Genomic DNA, 23,771 nt, shown 5'->3' on the forward strand with positions numbered 1-23,771 from the left:
TTATAATAAGGAAAAAAATATTTTTTAATCTGTTTTTTCAGAGTTATATATTTGTTATCAATTTTTATAATAAAATTATTATAAATTGAAGTATTTTTACACATTAGAGAGTTTTTAAAAGATAATAAAAATATAAGAGTATATATTTTTTTTTCCTCATATAGGAAAACATTGAAATAATACCAACAATTTTTATATACTTTATATTAGATTTCATTAATTTACAATAAATTCGTATTTACTTCCTCCTTCGCACTGAAAGTGTTTTGTCATCAAAATTTCTTTAAAATCAACATTTTTTACTGCTAAAAGATTTCCAAAATTTTTTAATAAATTCTGCAGCTCTTTCGGCAATCATAATTGTAGGAGCATTTGTATTTCCTGAAACAACATTTGGCATTATACTGGCATCAACGACTCTGACACCTTGAATTCCCTTAACTCTTAATTGTTCATCAACAACTGCCATTGGATCTGTATTTGATCCCATTTTACATGATCCAGCTAAATGTGCACCCGGTGCTGTATTGTGTCTCACAACACACTCCCAATAGGGATCACTTCCAAATGTGAAATTTTCACAATTTTTCACCGGGGTTTTATTTAATTGGATATCATATCTGAAAATTATTACAAAATTGATTGTAGTTGATTACAAACTTTGTATACCCTAATAACACAAGATATTTTGAGATATATTGATAATATCCCGCAGATATCCTAGGGATGTCCTATGGATATCAAAAAGATCTCTTAAGGATATCCAAAAAATCGGCGATTTGGATATCCCATGGATATTTGAGGATATCCACAGGATATCAAAAGGATCTCTTAAGGATATCCAAAAAATCGTCAGTTTGGATATCCTTTGGATATCCCATGGATATCCCTTTTGAATATCTCTATAGACTTTAATAAATGTCCTCCAGATATCCCATAGATATCGTCAGGATATCCCACAGATATCATCAGGATATCCCACAGATATTTTCAGGATATTCTCAGCATATCTTCTGGATGTCAAAAGAAGATATTCTCATTATACTGTTTTTAAAGTCATTATGAGACTACGAGTGAGAATATTCTGTGGATTAAATTTTATATATAAATAAAATAAAATGCAACTTGTTTTTCGAAAAAGTTGTTTAATTTGAAAATTTTATTAAATAATTTTTTTCTCATTTGTGATTCATTCCTTTATTCATATGCTTAATATAGTCAGAAAATAAATTGGCTTTAAACAATATAAATTCTTCCCCGAAAATAACGAATAACTATTAATATTAATTATACATTAAGTGCATGAGTTTATTTAAAAACTTTGAAAAATGCGTTTCAAATCTTTATTTAAAATAAATTAGAAGCTCATAAGATTTTTGTTTTTATTATATTATTATTCATTATATTAGCTTAAAAATTTTAACCTTTAAAAATATATGTTGAGATATTAAATATCTCGTGAATATCCTAAGAATATCCCACGGACATCCTGAGGATATCCCACGGATATCCTGCGATATAATATCCAATAGATATTTTGTGGATGTCTTAGGGATATCCCTGGGATATTCCAGGGATATCCTAGTGATATCGTGGGGATATTCTTGGGATAAAATGGTATATCGTTAAAATCGTTAAAATCCTCAGAACATCCAAACCGCCGTTACGTAGGATATTTTTGGGATATCCTGAGGATATTCTAGGGATATCCTAGTGATATCGTGGGGCTATTCTTGGGATAAACTTGGTATATCGATAAAATATTCTAGAAATATCGTTAAAATCTCCCTAGGATATCATTATGATTCAAATTTTGACTATTTGAGATAGCGATTTTTTGATACAAATAGGTTTCCCGTGATGGTCAATCATCTTTCAAATCTGGGCTGTTACCTTAGGACGTAATTGGACGTCCTGAGGATATCCTTAGGATGTTCTAAGGATATCCACAGGATATCCTAATAATATCCGGGGAAATAATTAGGATATCCCTAGGATATCCTAACCGCCCCTACTTTGGATATCCTTAAAGTATCTTTAGGATATCTCTGGGGTATCCCTGGGATATTCAAGGGATGTTTTTGGAATATCCTAGGATATCTGGTGCTGTGAGGGCGGTTTGGATATACTAGGGATATTCTATGGATATCCCAAGTTATCCTGGGAACCATTCTAGGATATCGACCATTGATATGGATATCCTAGGGATATCCTTTTGATATGAGGGTAGTAACGATAAAGTTCTGCCACTTACTTTTTAAGTGCTGGCGCTTCAATTAATTTGATTACAAATTTAATTCCCTCAATTAGTACAGCCACATCGTGAGGATTTGATAAAAATTTGGCAGAAAGATGTGGTTTCGATAGGGGATTATTGTTTCTCAAACGAACGTATCCTTTGCTTTTGGGACGTAGAACCATTGGGAATATTGTTATTTTTCTTCTTGACGTTGTATTGCTTTGAATTTCTCCAAATTTTGAACAATCTGCCGTATATCCTCCAAATATTATTTGTATATCCGGTTGATCTTCTTGAGGATTTGTATATTTTGTATTTATCATTCCCGTTAATTGCCAGATACCTAAAAATTTTATAAAATCATTGTTTTTAAAATCTCTATAATAGCCGAAAAAATCCACTAAAATTCCTAAATTATAAATACAAATAAACCTGTTGATGACAGTGGTCCTTTTCTGTACAGTAAATATTCCATTGCCGAAGGCCAATTTAAAATATTAATGTCGTTTTCATTAATGGAAAATTGCAACATATGTGTAACATGCTCGTGAAAATTTTTACCAACACCCGGAAGATTGTGTACCACTGGCACTTTAACTGCTTCTAATTCTTTCTGTGGTCCAATACCACTGTTTAAAAGTATTTGTGGTGAATTTACTGCACCTATTAATGGAAAATAATAAATATTTTTTAATTAAAATATTGGTTTACGAAAATATTGGCCAACTTTAAGTGTAGAATTTTAAAAAATTTTAGAATTTAATTTACCTGCACTAACAATAACTTCTTTATTAACTTTAATTTGAACTAATTTTCCATTTTTGTAAAATTCAACACCAATTGCTTTTTTCTTATCGTTGAAAATAATTTTTGTCACAGTGCTATTAATCATAGTGTGTAAATTTTGACGATTTCGTGCAGGTCGTAAAAATGCTCGAGCTGTTGAATATCGTGATACTCCATTTGTTGTAGTTTGTGCAATAGCCCAACCAGTGTGTGTTTTTCCATTCAAATCGACAATATCGTAACCTAGAAATTTATATACACCTAATTTCATAAATTCACAGAAAATAAAAAAGGCATTAAAATAAGCTGCAATGCTTATTATTTAAATCCAATTTTGCTTATTTTAATACCAAAATGGATATTAAAATAAGCAAAATTGGATGAAAATAATAGGCGTAGCAGCTTATTTTAATGCCTTTTTTATTTTCTGTGTTCTATTCGGATTTGATAGCATTTTGGAAATTTGCATTTCTAATAATTTCCCTAATAACACAAGATATCTTGGGATATATTGATAATATCCCGCAGATATCCTAGGGATGTCCTATGGATAGCAAAAGGATATCTTAAGGATATCCAAAATATCGGCGGTTTGGATATCCTTCGGATATCCCGTGAATATTCTAAGAATATCCCACGGACATCCTGAGGATATCCCATGGATATCCCGCGATATAATATCCAATAGATATTTTGTGGATGTCTTAGGGATATCCTGTGGATATCCTATGGAGGTCCTGTTGATGTCCCACAGACCGGCGGTTTGGATATCCTGGGGACCATTCTAGGATATCAACCATTGATATGGATATCCTAGGGATATCCTTTTGTTATGAGGGTTTATTAGTTACTAGTATAGCAAACCATACTGCTATAAAATTATTATAGAAGTGTGACGACTTAAAATTTTTTCAAACAGAAAGAAGAGAATTTATTACAATTGGGTATATTATTTGAGAATTATGAGAGATTTAATGAAAATGTTTTTTAAAAAAAACTGTTTTTGAATTCGTTGCAGATTTAAACCATCTGTTGTGGGTAGGTATTGATATTATCTCCATTTTAGGTATTTAAGTTAATACCTACCTAATTCTTTGGCGGCCTTCAAAAAATCAAAACTAATAGGTGGTTGATTGCTAAATTGTGTCACTGGTAATGGCCCTCCTTGTCCATGATATTTGATATCAACTTTATCTATTTGTAAATAATTTTCACTTTTTTTAAAAAATGGAAGAACGTCCTTGTAGGACCAACCTTTATTTCCCAATTTTTCCCAATCGTTGTAATCCTTATGGGATCCTCTCATATACATCATTCCATTAATAGCACTGGATCCACCCAGAACCTATACAAGAGCAGTAAATAATTTTTTTGTTTGTTTTTGACTTTTTGTTTTGTTTACAAAAACGAATTCACAGATGGGCAAATTTAATTTTATTAAAATTTTTTTGTATTTAATGAAATTGAGAATAAAATTAAACCTTTCCCCCAGGCCATGAACATTTTTTATCCTTCCAATTGAGACATGAAGTATTTTCAACGTCACCTAAATGCTGCCAATCTAAATTTGTATCTACAATATGTCGAAACATAGATGGTACTTGCATCCATGCATGTTCATCTAATCCTGCCTCTAATAATAAAACAGAAAAGCATTTTTTTTCGGATAATCTTGATGCAATAGTTGCTCCACCACTTCCGGCTCCAATTACAATAAAATCGTAACTGCAAATAGTAAAACAGGTTTACAACTAGGTTTTAGACCCGAGCAACAAAAAACTGGTTTTAAGGTACATTTTAACGCTAAAACCCTTACTAAAAGGTTTTTTTGGAGTTGCTGATTACGAATTTGAAGTTAAATTTCAAAAATTCAAAATGGCGGATCCAATATGGAGGACGAAAAATGTTAAAAATCAAACGGATTTGGTTGAAACTTATTACTCAGGGGTTTTCTGGGTTACTGAATACGAATTTGAAGTTAGATTTCAAAAATTCAAAATGGCGGATCCAATATGGAAGACGAAAAATATTAAAAATCAAACGGATTTGGTTGAAACTATTATAATTTTGAATTTCTAAAATTTAACTTTATATTCGTAATCAGAGACCCTAAAAACCACCTAATAACAAGTTAGAAGCTAATAAAATCGATTTTTAATATTTTTGTCCTCCATATTGGATCCGTCATTTAAAATTTTTAAAATCTGACGTCATATTTATAATCTCAGCGACGCCGAAAACCCTCGTGTAACATGTTTTAAGCGAATGCTATTCATTTTTAATTTTTTCTTCCGCCGTATTGGATCCGCCATTTTGAAATTTGACGTATTAGAGAAAATCTAACTATATAAATTCAAATTCAGCGCAGAAAAATAAGTTAAAAAACGTTCTTACTTTTCCGGGTCCAAAAAAGGTGACCCGAATTTCCCTCACAACAAAAGGATATCCTGAGGATATCCTGAAAACATCCATAGGATATCCTGAGGATATCCTAAAAACATCCATAGGATATCCTGAGGATATCCTCAGAACATCCAAACCGCTGTTACGTAGGATATTTTTTGGGATATCCTGAGGATATCCCTGGGATATTCAAATTTTGACTATTTGAGATAGCGATTTTTTGATACAAATAGGTTTCCCGTGATTGTCAATCATCTTTCAAATCTGGGCTGTTACCTTAGGACGTAATTGGACGTCCTGAGGATATCCTTAGGACATTATAAGGATATCCACAGGATATCCTAATAATATCCGGGGAAATAATTAGGATATCCCTGGGACGTCCTAGGGACATCCTTATATATCCCTCGGATATCCCTAAGATATCCTAACCGCCGCTACTTTGGATATCCTGAAAGTATCCTTAGAATATCCCTGGGGTATCCCTAGGATATCCAAGGGATGTTTTTGGAATATCCTAGGATATCTGGTCCTGTGAGGGTTGTTTTTCTGTGTAATTAATTTTATATCTAAATGTAAAAACAATGATAAAATCTGTAAACAACAAAACTCTAATGAGGATTATACCTTGGTTGTGGATGATCAGTTGTTAAAATTCGTTCACATGGATCTTCAAGGTCACATTGTTTGCGCAAAAATGATTCTAAAATTGACATAAATAAAAAAATTGTTACACCTGAACATGTTGAAACCAATGTGGTACCATCTGTAACAGGCGATGGACAATTAACACACTTCATTTAATGATTTTACTAATAAATTTTGCAGTTGTTATTCCAAAAGAATTAAATATATTTTTTTTCAAAAAATTATTAAATCCAACTGAATTTGGTTAAAATATTGCTTTACTAAAAAAAAAAACCCGTTAATTTATTTTGAAAAACGAATTCCATTAATATGACAAAACTGTTATGAAACAAAAATGACAATATTTTTTTTTTTTAAATATAATTTTAATTTTGTGAAATAAGTGGGAGATGAATATAAATAAAAAAATTATCAAGAGATTATATTAAGGAAAAATGTATTTTTATTTTGTTTTCGGAATAATTTTTAACAATTGTCGCTGAATAAATAATGATGCTATAAATAGAAGATTTTTTTAAATAAAAATTTTAAATGGTATAGGTCAACAAAAAAAAAAAAAAATCGAAATTTTTCCAAGGCAAACCGGAATTTAATATTCTGACGTATTTTGATGTGCTAAATACGAATCTGAAGTTCAATTTGCTCCATTATTTCCTAAAGATTTATTTGGAAATATTGCGAACATTTAAAATAAATCTTTATAGGAAATCTTTAGGAAAGTTTCTGTTCTTTGGGGGTATGTTTAATGAATCAAGTAACTCAAAATTCTTGTGGGCTTAAATTCTAGGGAATTTTGGGATAGCTGATTACGAATTTTATCTGATTTTCAAAATTCAAAATGGCGGTTGCAATATGGCGGACAAGTTTTTTAAAAAATTACTAGATTTTCATGCAAATCAGTAGCTAGGAGTTTTTGGGGTCTCGCTGATCACGAATTCGATGTCAGATTTTAAAAATTCAAAATGGCGGATGCAATATGGAGGACAATTTTAAAAAAAGTTTCCCCTATATACAGATTTACATGAAAATCCAAAAACTTTTTTTTAACATTGTCCTCTATATTGCATCCGCCATTTTGAATTTTTAAAATCTGACATCGAATTCGTGATCAGCGAGACCCCAAAAACCCCTAGCTACTGATTTGCATGAAAATCTAGTAATTTTTTAAAAAACTTGTCCGCCATATTGCATCCGCCATTTTGAATTTTGAAAATCTGACATCGAATTCGTGATCAGCGACCCCAAAAACCCCTAGAATCCAAGCCCACAAGAATTTTGAGTTACCTGTTTAATTAGACATTTTTTTTGAGGTTAGAAAAAAATTCTAACGCAATGGAGCAAATCTGACTTCAGATTCGTGTTCGACGCATTAAAATATGTCAGAAAATCATATTACGATTTGCCTTGGAAAAAGTTGGATTTTTTTGTGATTCTGTGTTTTTGATAAATGGTTGTTTCAATTTTAATGAACAGTTGTGTAAATTTTTGATGAATAGTTGTTCCAATTTTACTGAACAGTTGTGTAAATTTTTGATAAATAGTTGTTCCAATTTTACTGAACAGTAGTTGTGTAAATTTTGATGAACATCAGTTGTTAAAATTTTGATGATTATTTATTTCAACTTCAATGAACGATTGTTTTTAATTTTGATGAACAATTGTTTCATTATACTACATATATATAAATGATTGCACTAATATAATCACTTGTAGCAAAAATTTTCACAAATATTTTTTGTTTCTAATAAAATCTGCAGCTCTTTCACCAATCATAATTATCGTTGCACCGGGATTACCAGACGTAACTTGTGGCATAACACTTGCATCGGCAATTCGAACATTTTCAATTCCTCTAACTCTCAATAAATGATCAACAACAGCCATTGAATCTTTATCAGAACCCATTTTACATGAACCAGCTGGATGAAATCCTGGATTACTATTTTCTTTAATTGCACACTCCCAATAATTATCACTTCCAAATTTAAAATTCTCACAATTTTTCACTGGAGTCATGTCCATTTGTAAATCATATCTAGAAGAAAAAAAAGAATAATATCAAATTAATAACAAATAATTATTAAAAATTTGTAAATTATATTTTTTTTTTATTCACTTTTTTAAAACATTTGTTTTAGCCAATTGTAGAGCAAATTTGATTCCTTCGATCATAACAGCAATATCATTAGGATGAGATAGATATTGAGGATATATGAATGGTTTTGATAGTGGATTGTTATTTCTTAAACGAATGTAACCTTTACTTTTTGTACGAATAACCAATGGTATTATAGCAATTGTTCGTCTTCCATTGGAATTATTTTCTATTATTCCATTTTTAGAACATGCCGGTAAATATCCACCAAATACCATTTGTATGTCTGGATGATCATCTTGTGAATTGACAAATTTTGAATTCATAAATCCAACAATTTGTAGAAGTCCTTAAATTAAAATGCATTTTTTTTTTAAGCAAAATTTTAACAATAATTTCTAAAAATAATCCAAATAATTCGGATATTTGGCAAGGCAAATTTCGATTATAAAAAACAGTTAACTAATTCTAATAAATTTATATATATATATATAATTGAATTTCTTTACCCACGCCACTTAAGGGACCCGTTCTATCAATTAAATATTCCATAGCCGAGGCCCAATTTAGATCATTATAATCAGTTTCATTGATAGAAAAAATTATAGGCATATTGAAATGATCGTGTAAATTTTTTCCAACACCTGGTAAATTATGAATCACTGGAATTCCCAATTGTTTCAAATCTTCTCTGGCTCCAATTCCACTATTTAAAAGTATTTGCGGAGAATTTACTGTTCCTTTTGGGGGTGGGGGGAGGGGGATAAGAATATTCTGATAAATGAGAAATTGAAAACCAAAAATTCTGCTAACACAAAAAAATTCATTTTCTGAATTCAACCCTAATAGCAACAGACATTTCAGAATATTCTTTGGACGTCCTATCAGTATCCGGAAATTTGGATATCTCTAGGATGTCCTCAAGATATTTATGGATATCCCTGAGATATCCTATGGATATCTTACTTTCCGATTATCCCTAGGACGTCTGTAGGATATCTTAAATATCCGCATGCTGTTAGGAAAGTAGTTAAATCATTAATATTTTATATTTTTGCGATCGTTGAAACCGAAGATGAAGACAGTTTAACCCCAGCACATCAGGTATTTGACATAACCTTAAAAAACCTCAAAAATTTTAAATTAAGAAAAATTCGTCTCTTTTGATCTTACCCTCACAGCACCAGATATCCTAGGATATTCCAAAAACATCCCTTGGATATCCTAAGGATACCCCAGGGATATCCTAAGGATACTTTAAGGATATCCAAAGTAGCGGCGGTTATGATATCCTAGGGATATCCCAGGGATATCTAAGGATGTTCCTAGAACGTCCCAGGGATATCCTAATCATTTCCCCGAATATTATTAGGATATCCCAAGGATATCCCTGGAATAATTAGGGATGTTCTTAGGACGTCCTAAGGATATCTACAGTATGTCTATATTATCTTAAAGGTTAGAATATCCTTGAGTCGTTCTAAAAATGTCCCTAAGGTATCCATAAAACTCAAGCGCTAACTATGAAACACTTGCTCAACTGTACATATTTTATGTTATTTGGCACAATCTTGCCCACTGCTCCATGTGGGCAAACAACCGAGTTGTCCCTAGGATATCCCTAAAATATCCTCAAGATATCCCTAGAATATCCTCAGGATATCCCCAGAATATCCCAAAATATCCTACGTAACGGCGGTTTGGATGTTCTGAGGATATCCTAGGATATCCTATGGACGTTTTCAGGATATCCTACATTAGTTAAGGATATCCTCAGGATATCCTTTTGTTGTGAGGGTACCATGACTACTTTATGTTTTTGGGGTAGCTGAGGCCGAATCTGAAGTCACTTAAACTCGATCACTTCAGGTATTTGACATAACCTCAAAAAACCTTAGAAATCAAGAAAAATTCGAATCTATAACTCGTACCGTGTCTACTATATATATTTTTGGGGGTCGCTGAAGCTAAATCTGAAATCTATTTAATACCGAACACGTCAGACTTTTGACATAACATAAAAAAAACACTAAAAAAATCAAATTTTGTGATTATTTCGAGGTTATGTCAAAAGCCTGACGTGATGAGGTTAAGTAGACTTTAGATTTGGCTTCAGCGCTCCTAAAAACATAAAGTAGACATACATAAATCGACATTTTTTTTAAGTTAAAAAATTTTGAGGACGAATTTTAAAGTTTTTTTGAGGTTATGTCAAATACCTGACGTGGTGGGGTTAAACTGATTTCAGATTCGGTTTCAGCGACCTTAAAAACATAAAAGTAGTCATAGTAAGAGAAGAACCGAATCTATTTCTTAATTTAAAAATTTTAAGGACGAATTTTTAGATTTTTTTGAGGTTATATCAAATACATGACGCGTTGGGATTAAAGTGACTTTAGATTTGGTTTCAGCGTTTCCAAAAGTATAAAGGAAGGTTTGACCTCGAGCTCAGAACATGAATTTTTTTTTGTTATAGCATAGTGTTTATTTTAATTTCCCTATACCTCCGCTAATGATAACTTCTTTATTAACACCAACTTGTACAAGTTTGCCCTGTCTGTAGAATTCAACAGCTACTGCTTTTCGTTCTCCATTGAATATAATTTTTGTAACTGTGCTATTAATCATAATGTGTAAATTTTTCCGATTTCTCGCAGGTCTAAGAAATGCACGAGCTGATGAAAATCGACTACCTTTTTTGGTAGTGGTTTGAGCTATTCCAAAACCTGTGTGAGTTTTTCCATTCACGTCAGTAGTATTGTAACCTATTTTTTTTAAAAAAAATAAATTATATCGAAAACGTAAACCAAATAAATTTTTAAATAAGTATTTAAAATAATATCAAAGAAGGAGAAAGAAAATTGAACTATTTCCAAGGCAAACAGGAATATCATTTTCCGACGTATTTTAAGGTGGTGAACACGAATTCTAAACTCAAAAAACATGTCTAATCAAACAAGTAACTAAAAATTCTTGTTAGCTTGGGTTTTGGGGGTTTTTGAAATCGCTGAAAACGAATTTGATCTGATTTTCAAAATTCAAAATAGCGGTTGCAATATGGTGGACAAGTTTTTTTAAAAATTACTAGATTTTCATGCAAATCAGTAGCTAGGGGTTTTTGGGGTCACTGATCACGAATTCGATGACAGATTTTAAAACTTCAAAATGGCGGATGCAATATGGAGGACAATTTTAAAAAAAAGTTTTCCCTAGATACAGATTTGCATGAATATCGAATAACTTTTTTTTTTAAATTGTCCTCCATATTGCATCCGTCATTTAGAATTTTTAAAATCTGACATCGGATTCGTGATCAGCGACCCCAAAAATCCCTAGATACTGATTTGCAAGAATATCTAGTAATTTTTTAAAAAACTTCGTCCGCCATATTGGTTCCGCCATTTTTGAATTTTGAAAATCAGATCAAATTCGTTATCAGCAATTCTAAAAACCCCTAGAACCCAAGTTCACAAGAATTTTGAGTTACGAATCTGATTATCAGATTTTTAAAATTCAAAATGGCAGACGAATTTTTTATAATCTAACAGATTTACCTGAAACTTGGTAGTTAGAGGTTATTAGTGTCGCTGATTACAAATTCGGTATTAGAGTTTTTCAAAATTCACTATGGCCGAAGAATTTTTGAAAAGACGAATTTACCTGAAACTTTGTTATTTGAGGGTTTTTAGGGTCACTAATTACGAATTCGGTATCAGTTTTTCAAAATTCAAAATGGCGGATCCAATATGGTGGTCGAATTTTTGAAAATTTAACAGATTCACCTGAAACTTGGTACTAAGGGGTTTTTAGGGTCGCTGATTACGAAAAATTTTAGTCACTTGTTTGATTATACATGTTTTTTGGAGGTTAGAAAAAAAATTCTGACGTCATGGAGCAAATGTGACTACAGATTCGTGTTTGACGCATCAAAATACATTAGAAAATCATATTTGCCTTGTGAAAATGTTTGATTTTTTTTTTTTTTTGTTGTGGTCCTTTTGTGTAATTTACCTAATTCTTGTGCAGCTTTTAGAATGTCATTAAACATTGGTGGATGATAATTCATTTGTGTCACTGGAAGTAATCCACCTTGACTATGATAATCATTGTCCATTAAATTGATTTGTAAATTATTTTCACTTTTTTTGAAAAATGGAAGTACATCCTTAAAGGACCAACCTCTATTTCCCATTTTTTCCCAATCATCAAAATCTTTATGAGCACCTCTTATGTATAACATTGCATTAAATGTACTTGTCCCACCAAGTACCTAAAAACAAAATTAAAGGTAAATTTTAAAAAAAATTTTCTCGCAAAAAAAAAAAATGAACAATTTTACCTTTCCTCTTGGCCAATAACATTTAGCTGAATTTTCCATTGAACATTTATTATCATCACTTTGAAAATTATACTGCCAATCTAAATTTGTATGCATGAGATTTAAAAAAAATGATGGCACTTGTGTCCAAGCTGGCTCATCTAATCCTGCCTCAATAAGTAAAATTGAATTATTTTTGTCTTCTGATAATCTTGAGGCAACAACTGAACCTGCACTTCCAGCTCCAATTACAATATAGTCATAACTAAATATAGAAAAAATTGTATTTTATTGAAAAAATGATTTTTAATTAATTAATTAATTAATTTTTATTAAAAATTAGAGTTTTTGACGTCTAATAATTAATCCCTCATAACAAAAGGATATCCCTAAGATATCCATAGGATATCCATATCAATGATCGATATCCTAGAATAATCCCCAGGATATCTTGGGATAACCATAGAATATCCAAACCGCCGGTCTGTGGGACATCAACAGGACATCCATAGGATATCCACAGGATATCCCTAAGACATCCACAAAATATCTATTGGATATTATATCGCAGGATATCCATGGAATATCCTCAGGATTTCCTTGGGATATTCTTAGGATATTCACGGGATATTTAATATCTCAACATATATTTTTAAAGGTTAAAATTGTTAAGCTAATATAATGAATAATAATAATATAATAAAAACAAAAATCTTATGAGCTTCTAATTTATTTTAAATGAAGATTTGAAACGCATTTTTCAAAGTTTTTAAATAAACTCATGCACTTAATGTATAATTAATATTAATAGTTATTCGTTATTTGCGGTGAAGAATTTATATTGTTTAAAGCCAATTTATTTTCTAAAAATATTAAGCACACAGAAAATTAAAAGGCATTAAAATAAGCTGCAACGCTTATTATTTTAATCTAATTTTGCTTATTTTAATCCATTTTGGTATTAAAATAAGCAAAATTGCATTAAAATAATAAGCGTTGCAGCTTATTTTAATGCCTTTTAATTTTCTGTGCATATGAATAAAGGAATGAATCACGAATGAGAAAAAAATTATTTAATAAAATTTTCAAATTAAACAACTTTCTCGAAAAACAAGTTGCATTTTATTTTATTTATATAAAATTTAATTCACAGAATATTCTCACTCGTAGTCTCATAATGGCTTTAAAAACAGTTTCCTGAGAATATCTTCTTTTGACATCCAGAAGATATACTGAGAATATCCTGAAAATATCTGTGGGATATCCTGAAGATATATAGGGGATATCTGGAGGACATTTATGAAAGTCTATAGAGATATCCAGAAGATATCCATGGGATATCCAAAGGATATCCAAACCGCCCATTTTTTGGATATCCTTAAGAGATCCTTTTGATATCCATAGGACATCCCTAGGATATCTGCGGGATATTATCAATATATCCCAAGATATCTTGTGTTATTAGGGATATCCTTTTTAGCAAAATATTTAGAAAGAATTTAATTAACCTTTTAAAAAATTTTACCTTAAATTTGGTTTATCACGAGGTACAACACGATTGCATGGATCTTCCAAATCGCATTGTTTGCGAATAAATATTTCCAAAATACCCATGAACAATAAAAAAGATGTTCCACCACATGCCGATGCCAATGTCACATCACTTATTGTTGATACAGTGCAATTTGTGCAATTCATTTTTGTATTATTCAAAATAATAATAAAATAAAAAAAAAATAAATAAGAAGAGATTATTTTTCATGAAAATCAGATAAGCAAAACTTTTTCTGTAAATTAAAACAGTGAATTTTGAAATATATTTTTAGAGTTTCTAAATTTTTAGATTTTCTTTTTTTAATTCTAAAATCAATCTACGTATAACCTTATTTTCTAATTGTTTTCTGTATAGTAGTGCCGATTAATTTAAAAATGTAAATAAATTATTTTGAAATTTAGTTTAATTTTTTAAATTTACGTCAATTTTTTCTATATATAGTACATACAGATTATGGTAAATTACTAGAGCAAGGATAAATGTCTACAAGTATGACACTGTAATTATTCAGAAAAAAATATTTGAATTGCTAAAATTATATATATATATATTTTTTTTTTTTTGCATTGTTAATTTTATATAACTTATTCTAAAATCGTTCAAAATCTGTAGATTAGACACTTTTAGTTTTGTAATATACAATATAGGAAAGTCCATAAATTTTTTTTACTCTTCCCTATATATGTAAATTTGTTTAATACACAGAAATTATTCTTTATAAATCTCTAGTTTTAAAAATTGTATTTTTGATGAATAGCTGTTTTAATTTTGATTAATTTGTTTAAATTAGAATTACATGCAGATTGTATTAATATATAATTACTCTAGAATTAAAATTTTCCCAAATATTTGTTTTTAATAAAATCAGCAGCTCTTTCACCAATCATAATAGCAGGAGCATTTGTATTACCAGAAGTGACTTCAGGCATAATACTAGCGTCCGCAATTCTAACACCAATGATACCTTTGACATTTAATAAATGATCAACAACTGCCATTGGATCTGTATCAGGACCCATTTTACATGATCCAGCTTGATGATATGCAGGATTTTTATCACGTATCACTGCACACTTCCAATAGGAATCACTGCCAAATTCTAAGTGTTCACAATTTTTCACAGGTGTCCTGTCCAATTGTATGTCATATCTGAAAATAAAAATTTTTTTTCCATAGTATTTTTTTTTTTTTAATGTTGGGATATATTATACAAGAATTTTAAATCACATTAACAATATTGATATTTTTGAGAGGGTAATTTAATATTTAATTGACATACTTTTTTAAAGCCTTAGCCTCAACAAAACGTAGAGCAAATTTAATTCCCTCAATCATAACAGCAATGTCATTGGGATGAGACATGTATTTGGGATAAATTATTGGTTTCGCTAGTGGATCACTGTTTCTAAGTTGTAAATAACCTTTACTCTTTGGACGAATTACCGTTGAAATTAATTTCAATTCCCTTCGTGATGTTGAATTATTAATAATATTACCATTTTTTGAACAAGTTGACATAAAATTGCCAAAAAATAACTGTATATCAGGATGATCATCATTGGGATTGGCAAATTTTGTATTTATCAAACCAGTCATTGCCATAATACCTGTAAATGTGGAACAAATTTTTTTTTTTTTTTTATACCTAAAATACGGTTTTAGTACTTTTTTCTTTTACAGCGTACCCCAATCAAAAATTTACTAATGGCGCAGTACTGACAAGTGTTGGCGCCAGAGTTGGCGTAACTTTGGGATGATAACATTTTACCAGTATTGGCTGCCACACGGTGCGCCAGAAGGTGGTTTAAATAAAAATGAATTGGCACTTAAAAATACTTTTTGATTATGATTCTTAGATGAATAAAAAAACATTTCTCAATAGTTTTTAAAATCAGTTTACGTGACCGATTTAAATAAAATTGAGTTTTTATATAAAAATAACAGTGTTTTATGGGGAATCAGAATTTATTTAATCTAATAAATACTGTAATAAATGATAAAATAATTACTTATTTTCAATTTTACATATAAATATAATTATATTGCTGTAGTGTTTGTGTCCAATTTTAAAAAATTAAATTATAATGTTAAAAGAACGATTTTAAGAGTGACAAAATTTATTTAAGAGAGTCGAATGATCTCTGAAATTTTTTGGCAAGAAGAGACCTTTAATTTTATCGTTCTATAAAAACGGCACTAAACGTGAAAATGATAAACATTGATTTTAAAATACTTTCTTCTCGAAAGACGGAAACTTTTTACAAAAAGCAGCTAAAGATCCTTATCTTATATAAATTTCCTAAATCCTAAAGATTATACGAATCCATATACAAAAACACGATTGCAAAACGAAAAGTAATATAATGAGGGGTTCATTACCTCCTGCCGCCGTCAGATGGCAGCAGCATGCAGGGCGCACAAAGTCGCAACTGGTTATTAGATTACTTTTCTACTTTTTGTTTTGCAACCATATTTTTCTATGGATTCGTACAGTCTTTTGGATTTAGGAAATTTATAAGATGAGGATTTTGGCTGATTTTGTTAAAAGTGTTCGTGTGTTTCGAGAAAAAAAGTATTTTAAAATCAATACTATTTCACGTTCAGAGCGATAATTAAAGCTCTCTCTTCTTGCCAAAGAATTTCAGATACCGTTTCGACACTCTTAATGCATAAATATAAAAACGAAACAAAAAAATAACTTAATTGTTAATAAATTTATATGAACCCAAATCTAAAACATCTATTATCTATATTACATTAAATAAATTCTGGTTCCTCATGAAATACTATTTTTAAATATTTAAAACTCAATTTGTTTTAAATTGGGCACGTAATTTTAAAACCTATTGAGAAAAGTTTTTTATTCATCTTAGAACCATAATCAAAAAAAAATTTTTAAGTGCCAATTCATTTTTATTTAAACCTCCTTCTGGCGCACCGTGGCCAGAGTTGGCACCAGTACTGGTAACCACTACTGGTTCAGTACTGGCTGAGTACTGGCAGTTTTGTAATTTATTGTATACTACCCTCACAACAAAAGGATATCCTCAACTAATGTAGGATATCCTGAAAACGTCCATAGGATATCCTAGGATATCCTGAGGATATCCTCAGAACATCCAAACCGCCGTTACGTAGGATATTTTTGGGATATCCTGGGGATATACTGAGGATATCCTGAGGATATTTTAGAGATATTCTGAGGATATTCTAGAGATATCCCTGGGATATTCCAGGGATATCCTAGTGATATAGAGGGGATATTCTTGGGATAAACTTGGTATATCGTTAAAATATTTTAGAAATATCGCTAAGATCTCCCTAGGATATCATTATGATTCAAATTTTGACTATTTGAGATAGCGCTTGAGTTGGTTTCAAGAGATTTTTTAAAGAAAAAGTAGAAAAAAGAATTCTTGTAGACAAGGTAAATCATTTTAGATATCTTGGAAATACATTATAAATACATCCAAAAAATATGTTTTCCATTTTTATTTAATTAATTTGTATGTTAGGGTCGTTTTATGGATACCTTAGGGACATTTTTAGAACGAATCAAGGATATTCTAACATTTAAGATAATATAGACATATTGTGGATATCCTTTAGGACGTCCTAAGGACATCTCGAATTATTTCAGGGATATCCTAATAATATCCGGGGACATAATTAGGATATCCCTGGGACGTCCTAGGGACATCCTTAGATATCCCTGGGATATCCTTATGATATCCTAACCGCCGCTACTTTGGATATCCTTAAAGTATCCTTAGGATATCCCTGGGGTATCCCTAGAATATCCAAGGGATGTTTTTAGAATGTCCTAGGATATCTGGTGCTGTGAGGGTAAAAGAAAGCTTTAACTGTAACAGAGATAAGTTTCACTGCAATAGTGAACTAGTTGTAAACTAGTATTAATCAAAAAGAAAATCCATTTGAGCCAGTACTGGCTCAGTACTGGTTTGCCAGTACTGGGTGGGTGGTACTGCACCAGTACTGATACAATGAAAATACCAGTACTGGTTCAGTGTACAGACTGCCCAGCCTCGGCAGCCAATACTGAACCAGTACTGCGCCAATAATTAACTCTGGTATAATACTGAAATTTTTTTGATTGGGACTTAATGATTTTATTTTCTAACTTACCTAAGCCACTTAATGGTCCTTTTCGATTAAGTAAATATTCCATGGCAGATGCCCAATTTAGAAAATTAATATTCGTTTCATTGGTGGAAAAAATCAATGGATACATAACTTGATCGTGTAAATTTTTTCCAACACCAGGAAGATGATGTATAACTGATAATCCAATGGCTTTTAATTCCTCTTTGTCACCAATTCCACTATTCAATAATAATTGTGGAGAATTAATAATACCTATATGCAAAAAAAAAAAAAAAAAAAGTTGATTTTAGTTTTTAGTAGAAAATAATTTTTTCCATTTGTATATATAGTGAAAAAGGAAATAAAATTTTTCACCTCCACTAACAATGACTTCTTTATTAATTCCAACATGAATGTATTTATCATTTTTGTAAAATTCAACACCAATTGCTTTTTTATTTTTATTAAAAATAATTTTCGTTGCAGTTGAATTTAGCATAATATGTAAATTATGACGATTTCTCGCTGGTCTTAAAAATGCACGTGCTGTTGAATATCGACTACCTTTTTTTGATGTACTTTGAACAATTGCAAATCCAGTGTGACTTTTTCCATTTAGATCAACAGTATTGTAACCTGTTGATATAAACAAAAAAAATTTGAATTTTTTTTTTTAATTTGTTTCGAATAAAGAAATTATTGAATCAAAAAAAAATTTTTTCTCAGTGTAAAAAGTGTGATACTAATTTAAATTAGTAAAAATTTACACTAAATTTTAGTTTCCTTTTTATTAAAACTTTGGTAAAAAATTTAAAACTACTAAATCAAATTGTAATATTTTACTAAAAAAAATAAAAAAAAAAAATAAGTGTAAATTCTTACTAATATGAATTAGTAGTTCACTTGTTACTAATTTAAATTTAAAAAAAAGTTTTCAAATATTTATAACCTAATTCTTGTCCAGCTTTTAGAATATCGTAACTCATTGGTGGATGATAATTAAATTGTGTAACTGGAAGTGGTCCATTTTGACTATGATAACCATTGTCCATTAAATTGTATTGTAAATTATTTTCACTTTTTTTGAAAAATGGAAGTACATCCTTAAAGGACCAACCTCTATTTCCCATTTTTTCCCAATCATCAAAATCTTTTTTTGATCCTCTAATGTATGTCATACCATTTATTGAACTACTACCACCGAGTACCTGAAATATATATATATTTTTTAAATTTATTTTCCACTCATTAATGTTTTTTTTTATAATTTATAATTAACAGACACTTTAAAATAACAAAGGGTGTTAAATACCCAGTGTGATATCAAAGGGTTAATTACATATAGAAGCAGAAATAAAATAAAATTTTTCCCACGGCAATCGAACGTTAGCTTGGGTTCTTAGTGATTTTTGGAATCGCTGATTATGAATTTGATCTGATTTTCAAAATTCAAAATGGCGGATGTAATATGGCGGACAAGTTTTTGAAAAAATTACTAGATTTGCATGGATATCAGTATCTAGGAGTTTTTGGGGTCGCTAATCACGAATTCGATGTCAGATTTTAAAAATTCAAAATGGCAGATGCAATATAGAGGACAAATTTAAAAATAGGTTTCCCTAGATACAGATTTGCATTAAAATCCAATAACTTCTTTTAAAATTCTCCTCCATATAGAATCCGCTATTTTGAATTTTTAAAATTTGTCATCAGATTCGTAATCAGCGACCCCAAAAATCCCTAGATAATGATTTGCATGAAAATCTAGTAATTTTTTAAAAAACTTGTCCGCCATATTGCATCCGCCATTTTGAATTTTAAAAATCTGACATTGAATTCGTGATCAGCGAGAGCCCAAAAACCCCTAGCTACTGATTTGAATGAAAATTTAGTAATTTTTTTAAAAAAACTTGTCCGCCATATTGCAATCGCCATTTTTGAATTCTTGATCTTCTGAGATCAGATTTGTAATCAACGATCTCAAAAACTCCTAGAACCCAAGAGCTCAAGAATTTTGAGTTACTTGTTTAATTAGTCACGAATCTGATCTTCAATTTGCTCCATTACGTCAGAATTTTTTTCTAACCTCAAAAAACATGTCTAATTAAGCAAGTAACTCAAAATTCTTGTTAGCTTGGGTTTTTAGTGATTTTTGGAATCGCTGATTATGAATTTGATCTGATTTTCAAAATTCAAAATGTCGGATGTAATATGGCGGACAAATTTTTGAAAAAATTACTAGATTTGCATGGATATCAGTATCTAGGGGTGTTTGGGGTCGCTGATCACGAATTCGATGTCAGATTTTAAAAATTCAAAATGGCATATGCAATATAGAGGACAAATTTAAAAATAGGTTTCCCCTAGATACAGATTTGCATTAAAATCCAATAACTTCTTTTAAAATTGTCCTCCATATAGAATCCGCCATTTTGAATTTTTTAAATTTGTCATCAGATTCGTAATCAGCGACCCCAAAAACCCCTAGATACTGATTTGCATGAAAATCTAGTAATTTTTTAAAAAACTTGTCCGCCATATTGCATCCGCCATTTTGAATTTTAAAAATCTGACATCGAATTCGTGATCAGCGAGAGCCCAAAAACCCCTAGCTACTGATTTGAATGAAAATTTAGTAATTTTTTTTAAAAAACTTGTCCGCCATATTGCAATCGCCATTTTTGAATTCTTGATCTTCTGAGATCAGATTTGTAATCAACGATCTCAAAAACTCGTAGAACCCAAGAGCTCAAGAATTTTGAGTTACTTGTTTAATTAGTCACGAATCTGATCTTCAATTTGCTCCATTACGTCAGAATTTTTTTCTAACCTCAAAAAACATATCTAATCAAACAAGTAACTCAAAATTCTTTATGGCTTAGATTGTAGCTATTTTTTGGATCACTAATTATGAATCCGATCGTAGATTTTCAAAATTCAAAATGGCGGACAAGTTTAAAAAAAAAAAAAATGTCAGAAAATCATATTCCTGGTTTGCCTTGGAAATAGTTCAATTTTTTTTTTGTGTGGAAAAAAAAAATTTAGGAACCTTTCCTCTTCCCCAATAGCATCTGGAATCATTTTGATCTTTACATTCAGCCTCTTCATTAACATATGTATATTGCCAATCTAATTTTGTACGCAGTGTATTCATATAAAATGGTGGCATTTGTGTCCACGCTGGCTCATCTAATCCCGCTTCGATTAGTAAAATTGAAAAATTTTTTTCTTCCGATAAACGCGATGCAACAACTGCACCTGCACTTCCAGATCCAATTACGACAAAATCATAACTATATATATATATATATATATAAATATTAGTAAAAATGAAATTGTAGCGATGTTAATTTAATAAAATTTTTAATATAAATATATTTTTAAAATAATTTTATTACCTTAAATTTGGTTTCTCTTGTGGTCTAATTCGATGGCATGGATCTTCAAGATCACATTGTTTTCGAATAAAACTTTCCAATATTCCCATAAATAATATAAATGTTCCAATATTACCACAAGTTGACGCTAATGTTACTTCACTTGTAATTGGTAAGGGACAATTTTTACAATAATTCATTCTAAGATAATAAATATAAAAAATAATTTTTTTTTAAAACTAATTATTGAAAATTACCTCTTAAGTAAAAATTTAATGTTGAAAGAATAATTGTTTTAAAGTAATTTTTATCTTGATGAAATTGATATATAATTAATTTTGTATTTTCTTTTTAGAATTTTGGGAATAATGATAATAATTGGAAAAAAATTGCAAAGAATTATCAACAATATTTACATAATTCATATTATATGTGTCAAATATAATCTTGCAAAAAAGTTTAAAGAATAAATAAATTTGAGGAAATTTTTTTTTTTTTTTTTTTTATCATTATAGAGGCCAGCATGCATATATATGCATGTTTGATTTTACACTTGCATCCTTGAAACAGATTCAAATAAATAAAAATTCTGTTTAATTGACAATGATAAATGTATGATAATTATTTTTCTTTCTTTAAAATTATTTTTATATTGTTTTATTTTAAAGTAAAATAAATTCACAGGGCGTGACAATATTAAATAAATAAAATGTATATTATATAATGGTAGAGGGAAAAAATTTATGTAAATGAAAAGAAATTATGATTTTTGACAATTTTTTTGTATTTACAAGACGAATATATATATATATATATATATATATATATATATATTTTTTTTATACATTTACAATGATTTGATGTATTTATATAATGTTATAATAGAATAATTGTAATTAAAATTAATTCATGAACATAATCTAAAAAAAATTTTTGTTTCTTAGGTCCCTATTTTTTTAGAACGCATCACATAGAGGAGAGTTTGGTACTGTTTGCTACATGGGGTAAGTTGTAACATGTCATTTTTAAAAAAATTTTGAATTCTAATTTTAATGAATTTGACTCAATTTTATATCCCTCGCATTATTTATCAGCATAGCAAATTAGAGAGAAATAAAATTTTTTAAAAATTAATTTTTGTCTAATACTGCAATGTTAAAAAAAATTTATTACAAAGTACAAATCTATACTTGCAAGTTGTAACACTTTTGTTTTTTTTTGCTACATTATTTATTTATTTTTTTTTGTTATAATTCCGATGAAACTAAAAAGGATAAGGATTAATATTGAATGAACAAAAAAATAACTTTTTTTTATTAAACAACTTCTAATTTAAATTTATATAGTGTTACAAATCTAAAACTAAAATAAAAATTTGATATCTCAGATGGTAGGTTATTCAAATCTTTACTGTAATAAAAACATATTTTCTAGAATCTCAACACTCACCTAAATTGGCGTATTTCTGACATCAATCAGCGTAATAAACAAATACAATATTATATTTATACACCTTTAAAGAAAATTCTAAAAGAAACTAAATAATTCTACATTTAAAAAAGGTAAAAGTTTAATTATAACAAGCACTTTAAAATCAGCCCACATAACACCTCCCTCATAACAAAAGGATATCCATAGGATATCCATATCAATGGTCGATATCCTAGAATGGTCCCCAGGATATCTTGGAATATCCATAGGATATCTTGGGATATTCATAGGATATCTTGGAATATCCATAGGATATCTTGGGATATTCATAGGATATCTTTGAATATCCATAGGATATCTTGGGATATCCATAGGATATCTTGGGATATTCATAGGATATCTTGGGATGTCCATATGATATCTTGGGATATTCATAGGATATCCAAACCGCCGGTCTGTGGGACATCAACAGGACATCTATAGGATATCCACAGGATATCCCTAAGACATCCACAAAATATCTATTGGATATTATATTACAGGATATCCATGGGATATCTTCAGGATGTCCGTGGGATATTCTTAGGATATTCACGGGACATTTAATATCTCAACATATATTTTTAAAGGTTAAAATTGTTAAGCTAATATAATAAATAATAATATAATAAAAACAAAAGTCTTATGAGCTTCTAATTTATTTTAAATGAAGATTTGAAACGCATTTTTCAAAGTTTTTAAATAAACTCATGCACTTAATGTATAATTAATATCAATAGTTATTCGTTATTTGCGGGGAAGAATTTATATTGTTT

General features: G+C 29.8%; 1 protein-coding gene across 1 annotated transcript; it reads right to left on the reverse strand.

Moving 5' to 3' along the window:
- Positions 1–102: 102 nt before the first annotated feature.
- On the reverse strand, positions 103–21,845 carry LOC127281240 (uncharacterized). Its single transcript, XM_051304856.1, has 21 exons — positions 21,547–21,845; positions 21,198–21,441; positions 19,098–19,356; positions 18,524–18,784; positions 18,191–18,421; positions 15,324–15,651; positions 14,878–15,193; positions 14,015–14,226; positions 12,511–12,754; positions 12,183–12,441; positions 10,676–10,936; positions 8,681–8,911; positions 8,193–8,520; positions 7,803–8,111; positions 6,056–6,229; positions 4,507–4,750; positions 4,112–4,370; positions 3,008–3,268; positions 2,672–2,902; positions 2,255–2,582; positions 103–620 (listed from the first exon to the last, which is right to left on the reverse strand). Exons 1-21 carry the CDS (start codon positions 21,723–21,725, stop codon positions 290–292), a joined length of 5,490 nt encoding a protein of 1,829 aa, XP_051160813.1. The 5' UTR covers positions 21,726–21,845; the 3' UTR covers positions 103–289.
- Positions 21,846–23,771: the final 1,926 nt, after the last annotated feature.

Source organism: Leptopilina boulardi, unplaced genomic scaffold (genome assembly GCF_019393585.1).
Source record: "Leptopilina boulardi isolate dan_hultmark-lab unplaced genomic scaffold, ZJU_Lbou_2.1 LbouV2_266, whole genome shotgun sequence".
Lineage (NCBI taxonomy): Eukaryota > Metazoa > Arthropoda > Insecta > Hymenoptera > Figitidae > Leptopilina > Leptopilina boulardi.

What these genes read in the sequence shown, in the direction of transcription:
- LOC127281240 (XM_051304856.1), bottom strand. Translation starts at nt 21,725, where the DNA reads ATGAATTATTGTAAAAATTGTCCCTTACCAATTACAAGTGAAGTAACA. An exon ending in ACAAATATTTGGGAAAATTT is followed by an intron (nt 14,227 to 14,877) that starts TAATTCTAGAGT and finishes TCTTCTTATTTA; the next exon opens with TTTTTTTTTTATTTTATTAT. An exon ending in GAAGCGCCAGCACTTAAAAA is followed by an intron (nt 621 to 2,254) that starts GTAAGTGGCAGA and finishes AATAATTTTCAG; the next exon opens with ATATGATATCCAATTAAATA.